Source organism: Mesoplodon mirus (assembly GCF_964341445.2).
Source record: "Mesoplodon mirus genome assembly, chromosome: 14".
NCBI classification, from domain to species: domain Eukaryota; kingdom Metazoa; phylum Chordata; class Mammalia; order Artiodactyla; family Ziphiidae; genus Mesoplodon; species Mesoplodon mirus.
The window spans coordinates 86,925,241-86,946,947 of record NC_138990.1 but is presented as its reverse complement, the minus strand read 5'-3'; the positions used below and the strand labels follow the sequence as shown (position 1 = coordinate 86,946,947).

At 52.4% G+C, this 21,707-nt stretch overlaps 2 protein-coding genes across 4 annotated transcripts; both read right to left on the bottom strand.

The window, feature by feature from the left end:
- Positions 1-83: 83 nt before the first annotated feature.
- On the bottom strand, positions 84-12,475 carry SMYD5 (SMYD family member 5). 3 transcript variants are annotated; one of them, XM_082641937.1, is made up of 13 exons: positions 12,352-12,475; positions 8,296-8,404; positions 7,383-7,522; positions 6,820-6,941; positions 6,373-6,442; positions 5,674-5,778; positions 4,794-4,856; positions 4,519-4,589; positions 4,098-4,204; positions 3,648-3,704; positions 2,704-2,798; positions 1,966-2,036; positions 84-1,863 (listed from the first exon to the last, which is right to left on the bottom strand). In XM_082641937.1, exons 1-13 carry the CDS (start codon positions 12,445-12,447, stop codon positions 1,716-1,718), a joined length of 1,254 nt encoding a protein of 417 aa, XP_082498063.1. In that variant the 5' UTR covers positions 12,448-12,475; the 3' UTR covers positions 84-1,715. The 3 variants fall into 3 exon arrangements, 2 of the variants coding, with proteins under 2 accessions (XP_082498063.1, XP_082498064.1); XM_082641938.1 differs by lacking the exon at positions 3,648-3,704; XR_014295827.1 differs by lacking the exons at positions 84-1,863; positions 1,966-2,036 and adding an exon at positions 3,125-3,260 and having other exon boundaries at positions 2,703-2,798.
- Positions 12,476-14,583: 2,108 nt separating this feature from the next.
- Positions 14,584-20,067, bottom strand: NOTO (notochord homeobox; the record flags this gene model as incomplete). Its single annotated transcript, XM_082641939.1, has 3 exons — positions 14,584-14,773; positions 16,792-17,006; positions 19,635-20,067. The coding sequence occupies 3 exons, from the start codon at positions 20,065-20,067 to the stop codon at positions 14,615-14,617; spliced, it is 807 nt and encodes a 268-aa protein (XP_082498065.1). The 3' UTR covers positions 14,584-14,614.
- Between the last annotated feature and the right edge of the window lie 1,640 nt (positions 20,068-21,707).

The window sequence follows — 21,707 nt, the reverse complement described above, 5'->3', positions numbered from 1 at the left end:
CCTCTCATCAGGGTTGTAACTGTGTCCTAGAGTAAAAGTACACGGGTGGGAGGGGCCTTCAAACACTTATCTGGTCCCATGCTCTTGTTTTGAAGGGAGGAACTTGAGGCCCAGAGAGGATACATGACTTGCCCAAGGTCCTTTAGGACCAGTGCTCAGATTGCTAATCTTGGATCACAACAGCCTCCTGCTCAAAAACTTGGGAAGCTGTAGTTCAGTCCCTGAGCAAAAGCCTCATCCTGTAGCCTGGTACTGAGGATCCACATTGGACCTCAGAGGAGCCCTGCTCTTGGACTTTAGAAACATTTGCACAGCAGAGTATAGGCAAGACCAGGGATGAACCCAAACTGGGGAGTTGCAGCTCCCATCTCCTGCCATCACCTGCTCTATCCTATGCACTTTTGCACCACCCATGTGACTGCTGCCTTCCTGGAGCAGCTTGTCAAGCCATTCTCCACAAAGCATTCCTGCAAAGGCCTGTCACCACTCATATTTTATTGAGAACAGTGGGCAGGTGGGGAGGAGGGGGTGCAGGCTGCTGTGAAGGATTAAGAACCCAATAGGCCAGACAGGCAGATTCCACCTGGCTCATGATGCAGGAAAGGGCCTGTGGGGCGGCACCTGCCCTCCCTGGGATCCCTCGGCAGGGGCATGTGGCAGGCCCCTCAAGAAAGGTAGGCAGGAAGGAATTGCGGGTGATGGGTTATAATTTCCACAGCTTCCAACCCAAGAGTAAGGGGTAGTACTAATCTGGGGAGGAGAGGGAGACAGGGCTAATCTGAGTATCTAGCCTAGCTCTCCTAGGTTTCTGGAAGACTTCAGTGTTCCTAAATGATCCTGAAGACAGAGATTGAGACTAGGAGAGCCCCTCACTGACCCATGCTCTAGAAGATTCTAGGACATCCTAAATTAAGGAGCACAGGCCTTTCATCCCCCCGAGGTCAGCCATGCTGCTGCAGTCCTCAGTGGGAGGAGGGTGGGAGGAAGGGGACATGATGTCCCTCCCAAGGGAGGCAGAGACCTCTTCCATACCCTGTGAGGCCAGCCACTGTGCCAGGGCCTGAGAGGCAAGGCATAAGGACAGATTCTGGGGTCTGGGGAGATTCTCTACTCCCCCGTATGTCTAAATGGTGGGTGTGGGGAGGTGAGCAGAGGGAGGTAATGCCCCCGGTTCGGTGTTCCCCCGCAGAAAGCCTTAGGGAAGGTGCTCTGGAGGCCCAGTTCCTCCCTCTTGCCTCTCCCAGCTGTGCTAGTGGGGAAGAGGGTAAGGGTGTCTAACCCCCTCTCTTCTTCAATGGAGTCAGGCTGTTCGCAGGTTGCCACTTTGTGACCCCTCCCCCCCGCCAACAGTGAGTTGAGAAGGGTGAAGCCTCAGGTGGATGAGTAAGTGGGGCCATGGGGCCAAGGGGAAGAAACACTGTTAGGCCCTGACCTTGGTTCCAGCCACTTACACCCATACCTCAGGGGGAGGCCAGTTCTGAGAGGCTCAGTGACAGTGCAGAGCCTGAGCCGCTCAGCAGCAGTGTCCTGGGCATGAGGTCTGGCGGGGGGTGGAGGGCCTAGGGTCCAGCCTGTCTTACCCTCTGGAAGAAACAGAGCTGGCATGGGGGAAAAGCAGGCAACAGGAGTGGGAGTTCCTTCCAAGCATCTGCTCTGGGGGAAGGCCCCCTCTTCTGGCAGGATCTGGGGTAGGACCACTTCCAGGCAGGATGACATCACACATCAGTCATCTCATCCCCCAGCTCAGCATCTTCCGGCTCTCCTTCCTCGTCCTCTTCATCCTCCTCCTCCTCAGAGGTCATGTTGGGTTCATCAGCCTCTGCCAGACATTTGGGGCAGGAACAGACGAACAGATAGTTCTCCCTGCAGAGGGTTGGGGGGGATAATGGTGAGGGTACAAAGTCAGGCAGCCACCAGCACGGAGAAGCCCAGAGCCCGGCTTCCCACCACACCCCCAGCCGGCACCTGAGGATCTTGTGGCGGCTGTGGCGGCTGCGCTCCCGCTGACAGCAGTCTAAGTAGCTGATGCAGATTTCCTAACGGGCAGAAGAGAGGTGGGCTCTGACAGTCTGTGCTTTCTAACAGATGGGATTAGGGCCTCCCCAACCTCTGCCCTGTGTCCAACCATTGCCCCATCCCCAGGAGCCGGAGCTGCCCTTCAGCGAAGGAGTAGTTCACCCCGATCCATTCCCCTGTGCTCACAGCAGAGGCCACTATGAGGCTTTCACAATCTGTGTCTGAGACGGGGGGCTATGGTTGGCCTCGGGCCATGGCCAAGGTCTGTGGCTGGGGCAGAGGTTATCTTGGTGTGAAGCTACTTGCCCTGAAAGAAGTTTCAGCCAGTCTCCGTGCACAGCTCTAAGAGCCAGGACCCCACACCCACACTAGTACCCCACAGTCCAAGCCACAAAGGGCCATGTCCTGCTTCCTTAGATGCTGCAGATTCCTTGATCAAAAGATAGCTGGGGACAAGAACTTAGGCACACAGCTGTCTCTGAAACACTGCTCTGAGGCTTCCTCGAGTTATTTTTTGAAGTGGGGTGGGGTTAGAGTATACTCATGGGGAAGACTCATGTCCTGGAGCATGTGGGGATTCAACCCAACAGCCTGAACTTGGGACTGTAGCCACTGCTGCTCCCAATTCCTGGAGAGAACTTGCAAGGCCCACTGCCCACCCACCCCGACAGCTACTGGCCCCCTCACCTCTCCTGGCTTAATATCCTCCAGGGCGGTGACATGCAAAAGGAAGTTGTTTTCTGGGAAGGAGGTCTCTGCATTGGGGACACAGCTGTGGTTGCCTGGGTCATGAGAGGCAGGTAATGAGGACTGCTGACTAATAAAAACAACAGCCTTAACTGTCCAGAGCACTGGGTCCCATCTTTCCTTGTTCTCTGATCCCTGCTAGGGCTAGGCAGGTCCTGGGACCGCAGTTTCCTATATCCCTGTCCAGTGCTCTTTCCTGAAGAGCACAGGCACTAATGCACTCCCGCATCACTCCCCTCCCCTCCTGCCATGACTGCCCCTTCTCTCCTCACTGGTCAACTTGATCCTCAGATGTGTTCCCACTGTCTCACAAAGGGAAGGACAGGGCTGTGAAAGGGATGCCCGTGCCAGGCCACTTAACTCAGTCCTGTCTGTTATTGGATGTCTGGTAACAGCTGAGCCAGGCCCTCTGAGAGCCTAGTTTGGGAGGAGTAGTGTCCCCAGAGCCTGGGAGGAAGGTTTTGCAGTGAGGAGAGCAGAGGGCGGGAGGCTGGGATCTGGAAAAGACAACAGTCTGAGCTGGCTCTGCCCCCTCCATCAGGTGCTGATGAGACTGCCTTCCAGCCTGAGCTCCTCCCGGGCTATCACAACACACTCCTACCAGAGCTCACAGGGCAGTGGTGGGGCAAAACCCAGGCTTCCCTTTGCAAGAATTAGAGCTCTGTGCCCTGCCTTAGCACTGGGCCTAGCCCACTGGAAGGTTTTGTATCAAGGCACAAGAGTCCAATAAATGAATGAAAAAATAATAGAAGGAGAAGGCTGAGGGGAAATCCCCAAGGAAGCTCAGCCCTAACCCCACTCCCAGACTCAACTCTACCAGCCCAGAAGGGGCCAAGAGATGAACTGCAGCTGTGAGGCTACCCCTTCTCAATGCCGGGACTCACAGCAGCTCTGCAGCACAAAGAGGCCAGATCCTTCACAGTTAAGAAACTCACCAGTTGCTGTAAGACAGTAATATGCAGATGTTATTGCATCCACTTTATAGGTGGGAAAAGGAAACTAGGCTTATAAGGACAGGCACTGGCTCCACTGTCTTGCCACCCAATCACTACTATTTTACCTGAAATTGCTTCTCTGAGGCGCAAGCCTTGCTTTCCTATAAATGGTACCACCTTACTGTCCAGCCCTCCCCCACCCCCAGCATCAAGCCTCTGAACGGATCGTGGAGCCATTTCTCATGTATGTCCTGCAGACAGATCTGAAGCTTCCCATAGGCACACAGGGATTACCTTCCCCAACCACGAACTCAGAGCTCCCTGGGGGAAGACTGTGTCCACTGTCTAACTGACGGATGTCTCCAAAGTTGGGTGAGGCCAAGGCTCCATCTCACCAACCTGCCTCGATGTCCTTGTACAGCTGATCAATGAAGGCGTCCAGCTGTTCACGGTCCTGAGGCTTCAGCTCCAGAGCATCACAGGCATGCACCCACTGGCTTAGGGAGCTGGGGGTCCCAGGCAGCCATGGTTGGAGAGGAGGAGGCCTAGCTCACAGGGCTCCCCCACTCCAAGCAAGTTAAGTCCATTTCTTTCTCTGGGGGAGGGTGGGGGTGGGCGGGTGTGTCCTTCCCCAACAGACCAAGTGCTCCCAAGACTCAGTCTTTCTGACCCCCACCACTGAGTTTAGTCCAGCATTCTGGCCAGAGTCACACCCTGCCCCACCCTAGTCTTGAAAAGAGATGTGGCTACCTTCCTCAATCAATCTCCTACCCCAGCCCTGAGGGACAAGTCCAACAGCTCTGGAACATTCTCTCCTAACCTGGTCCCAATTCCTTGGCCATTGGTCCCAACAAGAGCAAAGAGAGACCGGAATCCATCCGGAGTGAACCACTGTGGGGAGAAAGGGAGATCACTCATGTTACAGCCACGAGCCTTCCTTCCTCTTGAGGAAGTTTGCTGTGAGCCAGTCCCATCCCAACTCCAGAAGACCAGGTCTGCTCTGGCTTAGCTGTCCCAGTAGGAGACGCTGACCTGGTTGCTCCTGGAGAGCTGGAGTGACTGGGAGGCCATTGGTCCCACCTTCCCCACACTCACCTGGCTGAGTGCTTCCTCATAAAGGGCCTCTGTGAAGAGTCTCCGCAGAAGCTCCAGCTGGCCCTGGTTTAGGGGAAGCAGGGAGAGACTTGCATCCCTGGGGATTTCCCGTTAGCACCCAGGCAGGGCCCAGAAGACCACGTAAGGGAAGGAAAAGGGCGAGCTCTGTAGACCGAGCTTTCCCTGGGGGCAAAGGGAAGCCACACAATCCTTATCTCCAAGAGACTTGGCAGTTTGCTGGCCTGTTCCAACCCAGGGTAGAGAACCCCCAATTCCTCCCTATTTTCTAGCCCTTGTACCAGCAGGGCGGAGGCAGCCTGGCTTAGAATGTCTGTCCTCACCACCACCCTCCAGGCTCCCTGCCCCAGCCTCCAGACCAGCTTGACCCTCCCCCTCCTTTCCCCAGATTCAGTGCAGGAAGGCCCACCCCAGCGCCCTTTCACACACCTACCTCCACCTTCAGGCAGCTCCTGCATGGAAGTCTGCTATTGTCAGGGAGAATGCGTAACTCTTTGATTTGAAGCAAGTGCTCAGTACATTGGCAACTAAAATCGTTTCACACCACTCCCTGACCCTGTGGAACCCCCACTTTCCATTACACTTGATTCGCCCACTGCTATCCTATCATGGGGTCCTGCCTTCCCACATCAGGGCACCCAGCCCTTCTGTCCTCTGTCATCACCCCACTTCCCAATTTTAAGTCCACATTAGGTCATGAAGTTAAATAGTGGCAGGAATACAAGTCTCTGAACAGATTTTTGGACCCAGGCTCTAACTTCTTCCTGTGGCTGCGAAGGCAGCAAATGTGGAGCTTCCCTTAGGTAGCCATGGACATCCCCAGGCTACTGGGGGGGTGGGAGGGTCATGTGGAGAGACCAACCTTGAATTTGTCTCCCAGGAGTTTGTGGACAATTTCCTCCTCCTCATTGGCCGTTTTATTACAGAACTGGGAGAAGAGCCTGATCCAACGATCCTTATCCTTAGCCTGCAGTGAACAAATACACTTCAGGGTCAGGTTCCCACATGCTCACACATGCATGTGCACACATGGACTCACGGACACCCTCCTCTTTACTGCCACTCCTGCCCACGTGAGAGGAGTAAGCTGTCATTCTAAAGCCCCTGCCCTGAGAAACACCATCACACATGAGCTTCTAAGTAGACCCTTCCTGCCCACCCTGCCCACACCCAACCATCTTCCCAGCTGGTGCCAAGCTAGCCAGTTCACGACACTTGGGAAAATAGGAGGATGAGGCTGAGGAGCAACAACACTAAAGGGGTCAGAGTGGCTTCTCTCGCTTTATCTAAGAGACACAATCCTGAAAAGGTGGTGCTTATATATGAATTGCTGCTGCACAGGAAGTCATCCATAGATCACAGACCACAGGCAAGATGAGCCCCCACGTCCCCTGCTAGATTTATGGTTAGCTACTCATAAGGTTTACACAGCAAGCAGATCTCCTTTGGGAAGCCCAGAAGGAACTCTGCATCCAAGCCAGAGTGTTAAGGTGAGAAGAAAACTTCCCAGGGGTTGAACGAGGCCGGAGTCAGCTTCCCTGAGAAGATCAGGTGGGCTCACCTGTTTCACTGTGGCCACCATCCGGGCCATCAACATGATGCTTGCAGTCTCAGGGGGGTAGTGAACACTCCTGGGGAGAAAGAAAAAGGTTTGGCCTAGAACTTCCCTCCCCAGTAGCTGAATTCAGGGAAGCCCAGTCTGATTACTACAGAGAATCTTTCCTACCAATCTCATAACCAAAGAGAGAAAGTCATTGGCAAGGACTTGGGCAGGATTTTATATCCCTATGGGCTTAATGGGGCTCTTTCTGGGAGTGTGTAAAATGCTGAGAATGGTGGGACTGGCGGCTCAGATTTAAGGCAGGGGGAATGGGTGATAGTTTAGCCCTAAGAAGGGAGGAAAAATCTAGGGGGTGGTAACTTAACAAAGATGGCTGCATCCACTAAGCGTGGGGAAGGCAGGCAGGGAGGGAAGGATAAAGGAAAGAGGAGAGGAAATGCTACCTACCTCCATGCCTCCTGCAGCTTATTGAGAGGATGCAGGGGGTCATCCTGGGAGGGGCCTGGGCACAGGACCTGATGGTATTGCTCAGCTGCGGCTAGCAGACATTCTGTACTGCAGTACGTCACCTGTTGGGCGAGGTGGAGGTCAGCACCCTAGGATCTGGCAGTGGGGTGAGGCACGGACACCCATGCGGTCTCACCTCCTCTAACTGCACTCCTTCCACAAATAGCCCCTAAGCAGTAGTCAGTGGTATTATGAGATGAAAAAGCATACAGTGCTCTGGGGGCATGTGAGAGGGGCACCTGACCCAGGCTTGTAAAACCGTGGGAAGGAGAGACTGCTTCTCAGGTACAGGGAAGGGCCCCTGCCAGGCTCCTAGGAAGAGGGCAAGCTCCCACCAAGCCTATTTTCTAGACAATGGGACTGGAACAGAGAGGACGAAACTGGCACAGTAACGTCTTTTTCATGTCTTTCCCTACATTCGGGCTCTCAAGGGCCATGACCAAGTCTGTCCTCACTCCTGTCTCCCCAGAGAGGACTTCAGCTTGGCCCCCAGGGATATTCACCTGGCAGTGGGGACAATTCTGGTGCAGGTCCTTGCGCACAGTGCACAGCTCAGGGTGAGGCAAAACCTGGCCTGGTTTCCCAGTCAGTCTCTGGGCGTTCTCCTCTGCCTTCTCCAGTGCCCGAAGGCAGTGGTCACAGGCTGGGGGAGAGAGCCAGACGTGACAATTAAGTGTCTTGAGAGCAGGGGCCACATTTGTCCTTTTCACAGCAATATGCCCAGGGTTAATACAGCACCTAGCTCAGAGAAGGTGTTCAATAAAAGTTTGAGAAGTGAGTGAATGAATGACTATGTTAAATGAATGTACTTCACATGCATTACAGATGATGCCTTCTTCCCTCTCTGGAGTCCCCACCCCTCCCGGAAGACTCTCTCTGCTTCTTGATGGGACTTAGTCTATGGGGCTCCCCACCCAGCCCCCAAACTGGGCTTTCCCCACATTCTGGAGCCGAGTGACCCTCCTTTCACAGATTTCTCTCTAGCCCAAGAAAAGTGTGAAAAAAGCACGTGACTGGCAAAGCTAAGAGCATCCTATTTGTTTCCGACTCCTAACACAGCCTTTTTTGACCAAGGGGCATGGGGTCTCCTCTTGGTAGAGGGCTCCACTTTGGCACAGAGCCCTTCAGCACGACATCTAGTACCTTACAGTACAGGCCACACTGAGTTCCACCTGAGCGACAGTCCTCCCCCAGGGAGCACTTTGGAAGAACCTCTCTGCAGCAGGCTCACAGCCCCAAATGGCCTGAGATTAGACAGAGGCGTGGTTCTCAAGTGCAGCTCTCCAAGGGAAGACGCACTTTCCTCCCAACACCTGGAGTCCTAGAGACGGCAGCCGGTAGGGATGTACGTACTCTCTTCCATGCGCAAAGGCTGCTGGGCCCAACAGCCCTCAGGAGTAGGTGAGATGTGCTCACCTCGGTAGCGATAAAGTGCATTCCAGAGAAACTGTGCAGCCACCAGGGGCCGTTCGATGAATATGGTCTCCCCCTTCTGGATCAGCTGTGTGGCAAACAACCCCTTTCCCTAAGAGGGCAGAGAAGGAATAGGATGGCCATAAGAAGAGACAGAGGACATAGCTTCAAGGGCTCTCACCCCCACGTGCTTCCCTCTCGTCAGAGGCCTCTGCCTCAGGAGGGTTCGTGGAGCATGGTCGGCACCCTCCATAACGGCCTCCTCTGGAAATGCAGCTCTGCCCAGTTTCAGTCGCACTTCTACCAGCCTGTCCAGAGCAGAGGGCCTGGGGTGGGAAGAGAGTCACCACATCAGCCATGTCAGACTAATCAGAGGAGAATTTTTTGGATGGCCAGAGCAGGGCCAAGGTTCACAGCAGGCTGGAGCCTCCAGTACCAGGAACTGGTACAGGGCGGCCTTCTCTGAGTCACCCACGTGCCCCCTCCAGGATCCTGGTCGTGATGCTGCTCCTCAGGGTTGCACAGAAATCCTACACCACGGGAGGGAGAGGCCTATGCGGGAGAATATGCCCTTCTTCCCTGGTCAGCTGGGTACTCACAGCACCTAGCATACACAGTACCTGGTACCCAACAAGTTCTCAGGTGTTACACTGAAAGGAATGACTAATCCTAGCACCAGTCCTAATGCTAACTTGCTGTGAAACTTTGAGCCAGTTGCTTCACTTTTTTGCATCTGTTTACCATGTGAAAAGTGGGTATTATAATAATACCTACCAGGTAGTTTCCAGGGTGCAGTGATATAGCACAGGTGAAGGAATTTCATGAACTCTAGCTCCTTACTACTCAAAGTGAAGTGATGGACTGGGCAGCATGGGTATTGCCTGGGAGATGTTAGAAATGCAGAATCTCAGGCCCCACTCCACACCTGCTGAATCAGAATCTGCATTGTTAAAATCAGCTGCAGATGCCCAGGCGATTCATATGCACATTAAATGAGAAATACTGGTCTAAAGCACTGTGGATGTGTACGGGATAAAGGATGAGAAAACAACTGTTGAACTGCCATCTCTCAAATGTGCAAAGGGACTCAGGAGACAGCTTCAGAACCTAGGCAGTTACTGGCCCAGCTGGGCATTTTCTCCCACTATACAGAGGAGTGGTGCCCCTGCCAACAGTGAACTGTTATGAAAAGAGAGAGAAAGGAAATGATTGACACAGCAGTGAAATGTCCTGTCACGTGGCCTCCTGGGTAGCTCCCAGTTTCCTTCTAGCACTGGCGCTCTGGATAGACGGGGGCACCTCCCAAAATCAGAGCAGCAGGATGTATAGACCTGGACAGGCCCTGAGCACCCCGTGAGCCACACATCTCAATCCTGTGAATAACTCTGGGAGCTCTAATATGGTACAGTGGGACAGCTGGAACAAAACCACTGGCAAAGCCGTGGATGCAGCCTGGTTGTCTTTCTAGAAGCCCACCTCCAGGCCTAGTAGCCCCTGGAACCCACCCAGCAAAATGAAAACCTGGCCTTCCTCTGTGGGACAACAAGATATGGACAGGTATCCACATTACTTCTGACAATCTCAAATCTCAATATTGAATAAATATTGATCTCTTTCTCCCTCCTTCTGGAGGACCAAATGTAGGAAATACTGAGTAAAGCAAAGGGAAGAATCAGAGCTGTTCCTCTATGAAACCACATAGCCCCCAAACATATAAAGTATTTCAAGAAAAACAACTCTAATTCATATTACCAAGAAGACTGCAGAGAACAGAACCTGAATGGAAAGGGTACAAACTATGAAAAGTTATCTCCAATTTGAAACGTTTAAGTTTAAAAAAAAAAAAAAGATTGTACCAAAAATTCTAAGACTATGTAGTAAATTAATTCTTTTTTTTTTTTTTTTTTGCGGTACGCGGGCCTCTCACAGTTGTGGCCTCTCTCGTTGCGGAGCACAGGCTCCGGACGCACAGGCTCAGCGGCCATGGCTCACGGGCCTAGCCGCTCCGCGGCATGTGGGATCTTCACGGACCGGGGCACGAACCCATGTCCCCTGCATCGGCAGGCGGACTCTCAACCACTGCGCCACCAGGGAAGCCCGTAAATTAATTCTTTATTAAATTATTTTCTACAAAAATATCAAGTGCCAAAAGTGAATTCAAAAGGAAGAAAGCCAAGACAGACTTGCAATGCCAATACCTGCCTGATGTGCATTAGTACAGCATCCTGGTTGACATCTACCATATTTGGTCAGGTTTCTGTTCTGACTGGTCATATCCCGGGCATAACAATTGGTAAAATTTTGGAGATCATTCCTGCCAATATCCATAGAGGCAACAGAGAAAGTGGTCAAAAACTACCCCATGTGAGGCCCCTAGTCTATATCGTTTCATGAGCCAGCTCTCTCAAACCAAATAAGTAATTCTTGTGCTATTTAAACTATTCAATAACAGAAAAAATGGAAAGCTTCTCTATTAAAAAACAAAAACAAAAACAAAAAACAAGCATAATTTTGATGTGGTAACCTAAGGAAGATACCATAAAGGAAAAAAAAAAATCACAAACCAATCTCACTTGATGAATGCAGAGGCAAAAAGCCCAGGATAAGCCATCTTGTCACCAGGTCTGGGTATGTGATTCTTCTGCAGCAGCAGATCAGTTGTAGACATGGAGAGGGAAGCCAGCTCATTCTTCCAGAGCTAGGGTTTTGATAGAAGGCTAGGACAGGACAATTGGGCAAGGAGAGTGGCTGAAGTGATGAAGTAAGAGGGAAGAAGTAAAACAAGGAGGGGCCTGAGAGATAGGGGTGAAGTGAAAGTAAAGGTGAATATCTCTGCAGGCTAGGAGCGACGGAACTGAGACACCATCAAACTGTGAGCCAATGAAGAGCACTGGAGGCCTTGCGGTGGAAATGGAGTTGTGGGCAGCTGAGGAGGCCAAGGATATGGGAGCTGATTTACCACGGAAATAGAGGAATGCTCCAGATGCCTCTGGAGTGAAAAGAGGACAATGGAAGGTTGGGTTCGGGAACTGGATGAGTACGATGATGTTGAGAGCAGGAGACAGATGACTAGAAGGCTAACATCTAGGGCAAGGACCAAGGATACACACAGCCACTACATGACAAACTGTTCAGCCTCATTAGTAAACAAATATAAATGAGAACAAAGCGATATCACTTTGCACATATCAACCAGCAAAGATAACCAAGAAAGAAAATACTCAGTGCTGGGGAGAACAAAAGGATGTGTGCACAGACACTGAGCTCCAATATCTTTGACCTCAGGGATGAAAAACAAGATACAGCATAAGGGTCCATAAATCAGCAGTTGTTGAGTGAAAAGTGGTCCTCCCATGAAACAGACTATTACTCAACTCTTAAAAATTAATACGTAGCATTGTTGATATTGAAATATTTACTGCTGCATCAAAAAGCAGTTTCTAAAAATACAGTGTTAATATGCACATATTTGCACAAATATAGATTCTGAGTGTTTTACCTTCTCTTTCCTTACATGCGCTTTTTTTTTTCTACAATGAACTTCTAAAACACGATAATAAAACAACAAAATGTCACCCTCTTGATTTAAACCCTTCAATGTTACTACGGGCTTCGGTCCAAACTCCTGAACACTCCAAGACCCTTCGTGAAGTGTCCTGGCCTTTTCCCTCAACCCCCACCCAAATCTCACTCAGAAAGTTCCCTGAGGACCCACGCCTTTTTGTACTGCAGCTCCCCCTACCCAGCACGTCCCGCCCGCAGCTCCCAGGACGCAGCAGTAATGTCCCCCGGCCTGGCGCTCCCCGGCCCCACTGGCGGAAAGGCCCGGTTCCACGGAGGCAGGGGACGCGCACGGAAACTCAGCGGGCTCGGGCCCACCGCATGACCGCCCCGGAACCCTGCGCGCGGGGATAGGTAGTCCCCGGGCCCCGAGCCGGGAACGGGCCGCAGCGTCCGAGCGGCAGAGGAGCCTCTAGATTCCAGGCATGGGGTCCGGTGGGGCTGTCTCCAAGGCCGGGCCGGGTGGGGGGACCCCGGCACGGTCCGCCGCGGCCTCACCTTTGCGCTGCTCACGAAGCGAACTTCCACGGCTACCCGGGCTCGGCCCGCCACGCCCACGCAGAAGGAGAACACGTCGCACATGGAGGCCGCCATCTTGGGCGTACCTCCGCCTGCTGACCCTTGACCCCGCCTCGACCCGGGAGGCCCCGCCCCTCACTGGCCCAGACCCCAGCGTGAGAGTCCCCGAGGCTGCGAGGGTTTGCGCGCTAGCCGGTCTTAATTTGGATCTTTTTGGTTTATGTATCTGTAGGTTAAGTAGTTCGTTTACTGGGTGTAGCTGGGCCTGCCTTTGCGCAGCTTTGCCTCTGTCTCTATCTTCGTGGCCAGTACCAGAGCTTGTGTGTGCGTGTAGTTTTGATCGGTGTACCTGTATCCGAGTTCACGTTTGTGTCTGTTGTCTCTGCCACCCAGTGGTCCGTCTTGAGTAAAGCGCTCTCTGGACCCAATCATGGGGTGGGACAGCAACGGGCTGACTTACTGCTATCCTCTCAGGCCCTCAACCTGAAGGGAAGAACTAGCTTACCCCACCTATCCATCCTACAAAGTCCGGCGATTTCCTATTTCTGTAGGCAGTCTGGCAGCGGGGCAGACTGTCCTACGAAAGATCAAGCTGAACATGTGTCCTCCTCAGACTCTTCAGGGCGTAGGGACCTTGTAGCCTGGGGGTGCTGGAGGGTCTAAGGACCCGTGAAATTGTATGCAGAAGTGAGTCTGCAGATGCACATTGTCCTGACAACAGGAGAGGGACCTATTCTCTTGTTCAGGACTGACCTGAACATTTGTCCCCACAGCCAGGCCTGACCACCATGTCTCAGGTTGTTCCCTCGTCCTCCAATTGATTCTGTGCTACTTGAAAAGGGACCTGTGTCTGCATCTGCTGCGGTCTCATGGTGACATTTAGGGATTTGATAGAGCCCAGTAACTGCTGAATAGGTCACTGCTGGTGATTAAAAAAAAAAAAAAAAAAAAGTGAGCCGATGGTTCCTGGAAGAGGCAGATGTAGCTGTGTTCCTTTAATAGAGCTGACTGGGTCCAGCATTAGGAAGGATTTCCCGGAAGACAGGAACAGGAGGGTTCTTGAAGCTGGACCCTGGCCTCCCTCCAGCTGCAGCTTGGTCCTGGAGACGATGGTGAACTGCCTTGGCGGCAGGTGGTTTTCCAAGGCCACCCCTGCTCCCTGCCTTTCCTCCCTCCCTCAGAAAACTCTGGAGAGCAGTGTGGACCATGCCCTCTCTCATCACCAGGTGGCAGGGCAGTCCTCCTTCCACCAGTCATCTCAACACCCAGAAGTCATTCTGTATTCTAAATGAGTACCCTCAACGGAAGCCCACCAGGGAATGTGGAGTGCTAGAGAAATTAGCTCTGGAAATATTGGTGGCAGGCTTCACAAGAGTAGGCTATCAGCTACGCTTCTTGGAAAGAAACTGAGTAGATTCCTGGGAAGGAGTGGGAGCCATGAGAACTGGTTGTGAAGCAGGGGAATAATAATACAGCAGAGTTTATGACAAAATGCCAGTTTTGGCAAAGGCAGAGTTAAATCTCTCTGTATGAAGATGGATAAGGGGTCAAGTTAAGTAGCTAGATGGAAAAAGATGGTGTTCAGGGTAGCATGTCTGCTCCAAGGAGGCAGCTGGGCCTGAGCTCCTTCTGAGAGTGTTAATAGTTCAGACAAAATAAGAAAACTTTGGGAAATTCTGTGAGAGGAAATGGGCTAAATGGTCTGCTCTTCCTTCTTTGCTCTCAACTCCACCATCTCCAATGGGGAAGAGTCTTCTAGGCCCAGATACTGATTCAAGGAGGCCCTCTCTCATCTACAGCCAGGCCAGGCAAAGATTAATCCCTGGAGAAGCCAGGGGTGAGGTATTACTCCCACAGGTGAAGGGGACCTATTAGGCTTGATAGTTACTGCACACTTAGTACTGAGCCTGGCACACTGTAAGTGTTTTACAGACATCATCTCAGCCCTGGGAGGTCTACGTTATCAACATACCCATTATACAGGTGGGGAAAAAAACTTCAGAAGTTCAGTAACTTAGCCAAGGACATAGATGAAGGCCAAAGTCTGTACCCATGACCATTTGCATTACTACAGCTCCCAGGGGTAGATATAGAAAATGGGGGCCCCTGCTTGACAGTTCAGATTCCCCTGATGCCCTTTGAGCTGACAAGCTCTTCATTAAGAATTGGAACAGGGAGGTCCAGTTGGTGCCCCCAGGAAGAACTAGCCCAGACAGCTTGGGTTGAGCCTCTGTCCCAGTCCTCAGCTGGCCACTCCTGACTCTGCGTCTTCTCTCTGGATGGTGGTGCTGGAGCTGCTGGAGGGCTCGTCCGGGGAGGCAGCCGTGGCAGATGCAGCTGGCAGTCTCAGCCTTTGCTGCTTCTGATACTTAACCCTGCGGTTTTGGAACCAGACCCTCACCTGTAATTGAGGCAGTGAGAAGAGATCAGAATGTGACCAGCAGTTCCCACTGCTTCCCCCATTCCCACAATGCCCACTCCTCTCTGGTCAAAATTTACTCTTCATTCTAAGGGAAGCACACCCTTCCCTCTAATTCCAGTCACCACTCATTCACTCAACAAATATTTATTGAGCTCCTGATATGAACTAGGCATCACCCTAGGTGACGGTGACGATAGTGAGCAGTAGAGGCAGGTCTCTGCCCTCATGGAGCTCATAGTCCAGTGGAGGGAGACTAATAACAAACATGGAAACAAGTGTATAAACACAAATGGGGGTATGAACAGGGGTTTGAGCCTCCCTGAAGAACGAGCACTTAAGCTGAGGCTCAGATGAGAGGCCAGCCCGATGGGGACAGAGAAAAAAGCAAACCAGGGCAGGGGAACCAAGCTTGGAGTGTCTGAGGACCAAAAAGGAGGACAGCATGGCAGACACATCTGAGAGGGGAAAGCAAAGGAAGGGAAACTGTGAAGGCCATGGGTTAGAAGTGTCAACCTCGAGCTTTTAAGTGGGATGCAACACAGTCCTATTTACATGTCAAGTAAATTGCACATCTGGCAGTTGTGTGAAGAATGGATATAAACAGATTTGGGGAGACAGCTGGGGAGACTATTGCAGGGAACCAGTGAGAGCTGGGGCTGCACGCTCCCTTCCCTGTGTGATGAGAAAAGCAGTCCCATTTGGAACTGGGGGCAATGGAGAGAAATGAAATGATTCCAGTTGTATTTTGGAGGTATAAGTGAAAAGGCTGGCTGATGGATTGGAAGTGGGAGAGAAAGAGGAATCTAGGATGACTAAGTATTTTGAGCAACTGGGTAGACAGTGGTGCCATGTGTGGGAAAAGGAAGAGATATGGGGAGGAAAAAAATTAAGAATTGAGGTTCTGGGCTTCCCTGGTGGTGCAGTGGTTGGGAGTCCGCCTGCCGATGCAGGGGACACGGGTTCATGCCCCGGTCTGGGAAGATCCCACATGCCGCGGAGCAGCTGGGCCCGTGAGCCATGGCCGCTGAGCCTGCGCGTCCGGAGCCTGTGCTCCGCAACGGGAGAGGCCACAGCAGCGAGAGGCCCGCGTACCGCAAAAAAAAAAAAAAAAGAATTGAGGTTCTGACTTAAGTTTAAAATGGCTACCCACAAGACATCCAAGTGGAGGCCTCAAGAAGGCAGTCAGGTGTACAAGTCAGGAAAGAGAGGTGGGCTGAAGATAAAAATTAGGGAGTCATTGGCTTACAGATAGTATTTAAAACCCATGGGGATAGATTAAATCAGCTAGGGAGGAAAATTTGAGGTCACAAAGAGAAGAGTTGCCTACAAAGGCAACCAAGAAGAAAGGACCAAAAAGCCAGGAGAAAAACCAAGAGAGTGTGGTGTCTGGAAGCCAAGAGAAGAGTGTATTTCACAAGAGAAGGAGTGGTTGACTGTACTGAGTGGTGGGGTAAGATGAGGAAAGGAAAGCATCTGTTGACTTTGGCAACATGGAGGACATTAGAGACCTTGATGAGAAGGTCCAATGAAATGGTAGGGAGAGAATTCACATTGCAATGAGTTAAGGAGTAGATGGGAGGTGAGGACAGAGAGAGAACATAGCCAGTTCTTGATAGGTTTGCCTCTGAAAAGAGCAGAGAGATGATGCAGTAGCCAGAGGGGAATATGGGGTCAAGAGAATGTTTATTATTTTTAATATTTAGTCCCTTGAATACCTACTTAATTTCACTGTCAGCTCCTTATTTAGCATGGAAACATTACGTTATAAAGTTCTAGATTAACACCATGTGTTGTTTCCATAATGTGATTTCAAATAGGACTATTTTTCTCATCATATAGGGAAGGGAGTGTGCCAGTGGTTAGGGCCTGTCTCCCCCATCGGCGTGGCACAGAGGATGAAGGCCTATAAATTCCTCCCAGCCCCCACTCAGGGCCTTTGAGAGAGTACTATCTGTCCCTAGGTGCAGCCCGGGCCCCACAGGAGTCCCTGCTCTCACCTGGTTCTCTGTAAGGTTGAGCTGGGCTGCCAGCTGGGCTCTCTTCTTCCCCACTAGGTTGTGCTGTTTTGCAAACATTTTCTCCAACTCTTCCAACTGCTCCAAGTTAAACATGGTTCGGACCCTCTTTTGAGATCTCTCAGTGTCCTGAAGGTCCTGAGCTTTGGCCCAGTCGCGGGGACCCCAGAGGCCTAGGCAATGAGCCAGCTCCAAGCCTGAAGAGCAATTAGCAGGAGGAGAGGTTAACCAGTAACCCCCTAGCTTCTCATCTTAGAGGAGAGAGAACAAGCTCTGTCTTACCCTTGGCCAGGTAACACAGCAAGAAGGCAGGGTGGGGGGCTTCCCTGGTGGCGCAGTGGTTGAGAGCCCGCCTGCCGATGCAGGGGACCCGGTTTCGTGCCCCGGTCCGGGAAGATCCCACATGCCGCGGAGCGGCTGGGCCCGTGAGCCATGGCTGCTGAGCCTGCACGTCCGGAGCCTGTGCTCCGCAACAGGAGAGGCCACAGCAGTGAGAGGCCCACGTACCGCAAAAAAAAAAAAAAAGGCAGGGTGGGAAGAGACTGCGCAGAAGTAAAACAAATGAGAAAGAAGGGACAGTGTTGTGAGACCACTTCGGCCTCCATTATTCTTCAAGTGAGTGGCCCTAAGAGGAGCTGCCAAACCTCCATCTCTCCTTTCCTTTCCTCAGCTACTTCAGGAAAACCTATGGGATGAGCAGAGAAGAGACCTGCTTCTGAACAAAGAGTGAGGGTTCATCCTTTTTGTTCATTCAACTTTTTGAATGTCTACTATGTTTCAGGCATGGTTCCAGGACAAAACAGAAAATCCCTAACAGTAAAAAAAAAAAAAAAGGCTAATAAGTAAAATATTGAGTATATCAGAAAGGGATTAGTGCTAGTAAGAAGGATAAAGCAAGGAAGGACAGGGTTAAGTGTGCGGGAGGGGAGATAGTTTGTATCTTTAGAAAGGTAGGCACCTCACTAAGTTGACACTTGAACAGGGCCGCTATGTATAGCTTGTGCCCTGCACACAGGTACCCAGCTGAGAGGGTAAGTGGAGTCTGAAATTCTGCCCACTCTCCACAGGCCAATTCTTCCTGCCTGACAAGGTGTTGTGCCAGCTTGAAGTTAGGGGGTAACCTTTTCTAATGCACACAAGGGTGCTTTTCAGCTCATAGAGCTGTGGGCCAGCAGAGATGGAGATTGGTCTGCCAGGGGACAGTACCTGAGTCATAACTCCAAAGGAGTGGGGAAGTAAGCCCTTGGGCTAGCTTGGAGGGAAGTGTTCCAGACAGAGGCCTGGCAAGTGCAGTGCTAAGACTGCTCAGCTCCCACTAGCCTTGGGGAGGCTCCAGGGCTGGCAAACGAAACTGCCCCAGTGAAGGGAGTGAGGCCTGGCTGCCCAAGACCCAAATCACTGGGCTCACCTGGCTTACCAAAAGCATAAGCATTAATAGCAAACTATGAAAAATAATCAATGGGGCCAGATTTAAACTATGGTACATCCTTACAATGGACCATTCTGTGGCAAAGAAGCTCTGCATGGACTTAGAAGGAAAAATCTCTGATACAGGGTCAAGTGAAAAGAGTAAAGTGCAGAGCAGTGTGTCTAGTATGGGGGTTGGAAGAATGTGTGTGTGTGTGTATGTATATATGTATTTATTTTCACACATATATACGTGTGTGCAGGTATAAAATACCACTGGAAGAATAAAGAAACTGGTATCTAGCTGCCTGCGGGGTGGGGAGAACCAGGTGGCTGGGGCACAGGAGTGGTAGAGGAAACTCTTCTTCATACTATATCTCAGTTAACATTTTGAAGTTTGAACTGTGTGGATGTAATACCCATGCAAAAACTAACTTGAAAATGAGACAACCATATACAAAGTAGTAAACTGCAATTCAAACCTCAGGTGTGTGGGGATGTTAGAAAAAGGTGGCTTGGAGTGAAGGCTGTGGCTCTCATTCAGTGGCACGAATTTGGATGGGGTTGGGAGACCAGTGTTTCTCTCCCACATGGTTAGGAGAAATGCCAGCTGAAGGGAGTTGAGGAGATGCAGGATGGGGAAAACCCAGGAAGTAGGAACCAGGTAAAATTGTCTTACAAGGATCTTGGTATGGGTCAATAAGGCTTGCACTAACTTTGCTTCTGTTTTCCTTCATGGGAACCACGCGGATGCATGAACCAGATAGCCAAAGATGGCAGAAACTCGTGTAGATGGATGTTAATGCTAGAGGAGAAAGTTACCTCAATGGTTAAAGTCTCGCTGGGATTTAAGTGACTGCGCTCCAGGGCCCAGAGCCCCAAGGTACCAGAGCCCCAAGGTACCACTCTAAGAGCTATAAGCAAGCAGGCGCAGAGCCGTAACCGCGTCGGCTAACTCCCAACAGCTCCTCGCTGGAGGGTACCAGCGGCAGCATCCGCTTCTCCCGTCTAAGACCGGGCCCTGGGTTCGCGACGAGAGCCGCTTTGGGGAAGAGCCTGCGCCACCAAGCGTTATCCGAAGCGGGTGTGGGAGGGAGCAAGGGCCTCTATCAATCCCTCGTCCAGGGACGCGGGGCTGGGCCACCTGCAGCCCTACGCTGGCCCTAGTTGTCTTCCGAGCCCCCTCTGGCCCGCCCTCACCTCCCGCTCCGCACCGGCCTCACCACACACACCTTTTCCCACCTCAGCGGTGGGCCGGGCAGCCTCCCACCCGGTCTGGATCCCTCTCTCCGCCCGGTATCAACAGCAGGCTCAAGGGTCATAGCGTTTCCACCCACTCTAACCGTGTGTGGCTCTCAAACTCGGGGACTTCTCCTCTACCCCTGTGCCCACCGTCGCGGCCGTCCGCCACCTCGTACCTGTGACGCCGAGGCCCTGGAGGCCGCAGAAGTGGGCGGCGCGCAGCCGCAGCACCGGGAGCTGGGGGCACGGCTGGTCGAGCCCCACGCTCAGGTAGGCGGGCAGCCACGTCGCCGGGCACGCGCCGGGCAGAACCGGAGCGGGAGGCCGGGAGGGCGCGGTCCAGAGGCTCACGGCGGCGCCGGCGGAGACAGACAGAGGGGAGATGGCGGGCGCACGGCGGTCGGGTCTGGCCAGGATGGCCTCGACGGAGAAGGAGGACTCGAGGCGTCCGGTTGCACGGGGTGGGCCTGGGCCCGCCAAGCGGCGCGGCAGCGCCGGGGACGCGGGCGCGGGAGACGCGGGCGCGGGAGAGCAGCTGCAGCGCGGGCGCTGTTCCCGGGCGCCCGAGGTAGCGGGCGGCCGGCAGCTTCGCTGCCCCGGGCTGGGCATGGCGCGGCCCTTGCCCGGACGGGCGCAGAAAGGGGAGCCGGGGGGCCTCTGGGCTGTGTGGGCAGCGCGAGAAGCGAGTGAGGACACCTGCTTTAAATAAGGGAGCGAGCCTTGCTGTCCAGGAACGGCCGCAGCTGCCGGCGAGGGCTCTTAAATTGGACAGGGCGGAACCGGACTGGCCAGGCCTTTTCTTCCCGCAGCCCAGGCGCCGCCTCCCGGGCGCAGCCAACCCCGCGAAGTTCCAAAGTTCCGTGTGCCCCAGCGCCCTCCCTCCTTACGCGTTAAAAAAATCCCACCCCCAACCCCAGCCCCTGCTGTCGGGTAAAGGACCCTGAGCTCGCTGTGACTTGCTGGTGATCCCGGGCGAGCCACCCTGCCAGTGTAGATGGATGTTAAGCTTTGCCTTCAAGCTTTGGCTCATCCTCTCACTGTCTGTGAAGCAGAAGCCCTGGCCACACTCACCTGTGACTGCGTAAGCCCTTAAATTAAAAAAAAAAAAATAATTTAAATATCTTGTTTAACCACTGTGAAATGTAAATTTCCCACCTTTCCCTGACTGGAGACACTGCTGTAGTTACCAATTTCTTTTGGGTCTTTCCAGGAACTTTCTGCACCCACATTACTTAGGGCCCACTGGAAAAATCTTTCCTGTATACAAAAAAGTAGAAGGGTAAAAACATTAATGGTTCCAGATTAAGAAATACTAATTCATTGCAAATGCATGAGAGTTGATGTCCTACAAAACCTGAATTATGTAGGTGTAAGGCAGGCATTTGTATCCGTTTTACAGTTGGATAATCAGTATTTACCCATGTCCTTGGGCAAGCTACAAGTTGCTGTTTGAACTTCTTCACCTGTAAAATGGATAACGATGGTAGGTACCACATGGAGTTGCTGTGTGATTACATGAGTTAATGCATGTAAATCATTTAGCATTGGCCGGTGAGCACTATGCTGTGATTGCAGAGTTCTGAGGGATTCCTGCCTTCCAGGCGCCCATAGCATTCTGCCTCCCCAAATCAATGCCTAACATTGAAACCACTCTACCAGGTCGAGGTGCAGTTCAGTGCCATTGTCCATAGGTGTCAGCTGTTTGGAATACCAACATGCCCTGTCTGCTCTGCAAAGTAAGGGCTGGAGGAAACTTGCTGGGTTCCTGCCCTCCCCCACTTCCCACTTCAGCAACTACCGGCCCTGCCTTCTGAGCAACCCCCCAGGCAGCCTGGAATGTGAGATTGTGGGCAAAATGATGCGCAAGCGTCCAATCTGATCCCAGGTCTAGGCTTACTGTGTTCTGACCAGAGTACGCAGGGTCAGAGATGAGGATACAGGAATGAGAGCCCTAGGGATGGGGCATGGGTGGGAAGGACTCTCTCTTACGTGAGGTCAGATCCACTGGGATTTGGAAAGTTCTAGATGCTCCCCGCGCCGCCCCCCACCCCATAACTCCCAAATCTTACACACACCATTCCATTTCTCAACGTGTTTCTTTTTGAGGAGCTTTTCCTCCAAGAAGGAGGGACTGTGTTACCCCCCCCACCCCACCCAGGACCCACCCAGGCTGCAGTGCCAAGGCACCAGAAGCAGGCCTTGTGAGCCTGGATACACACACCCCTTTTTCGGGCCCACAAAGACAGCAG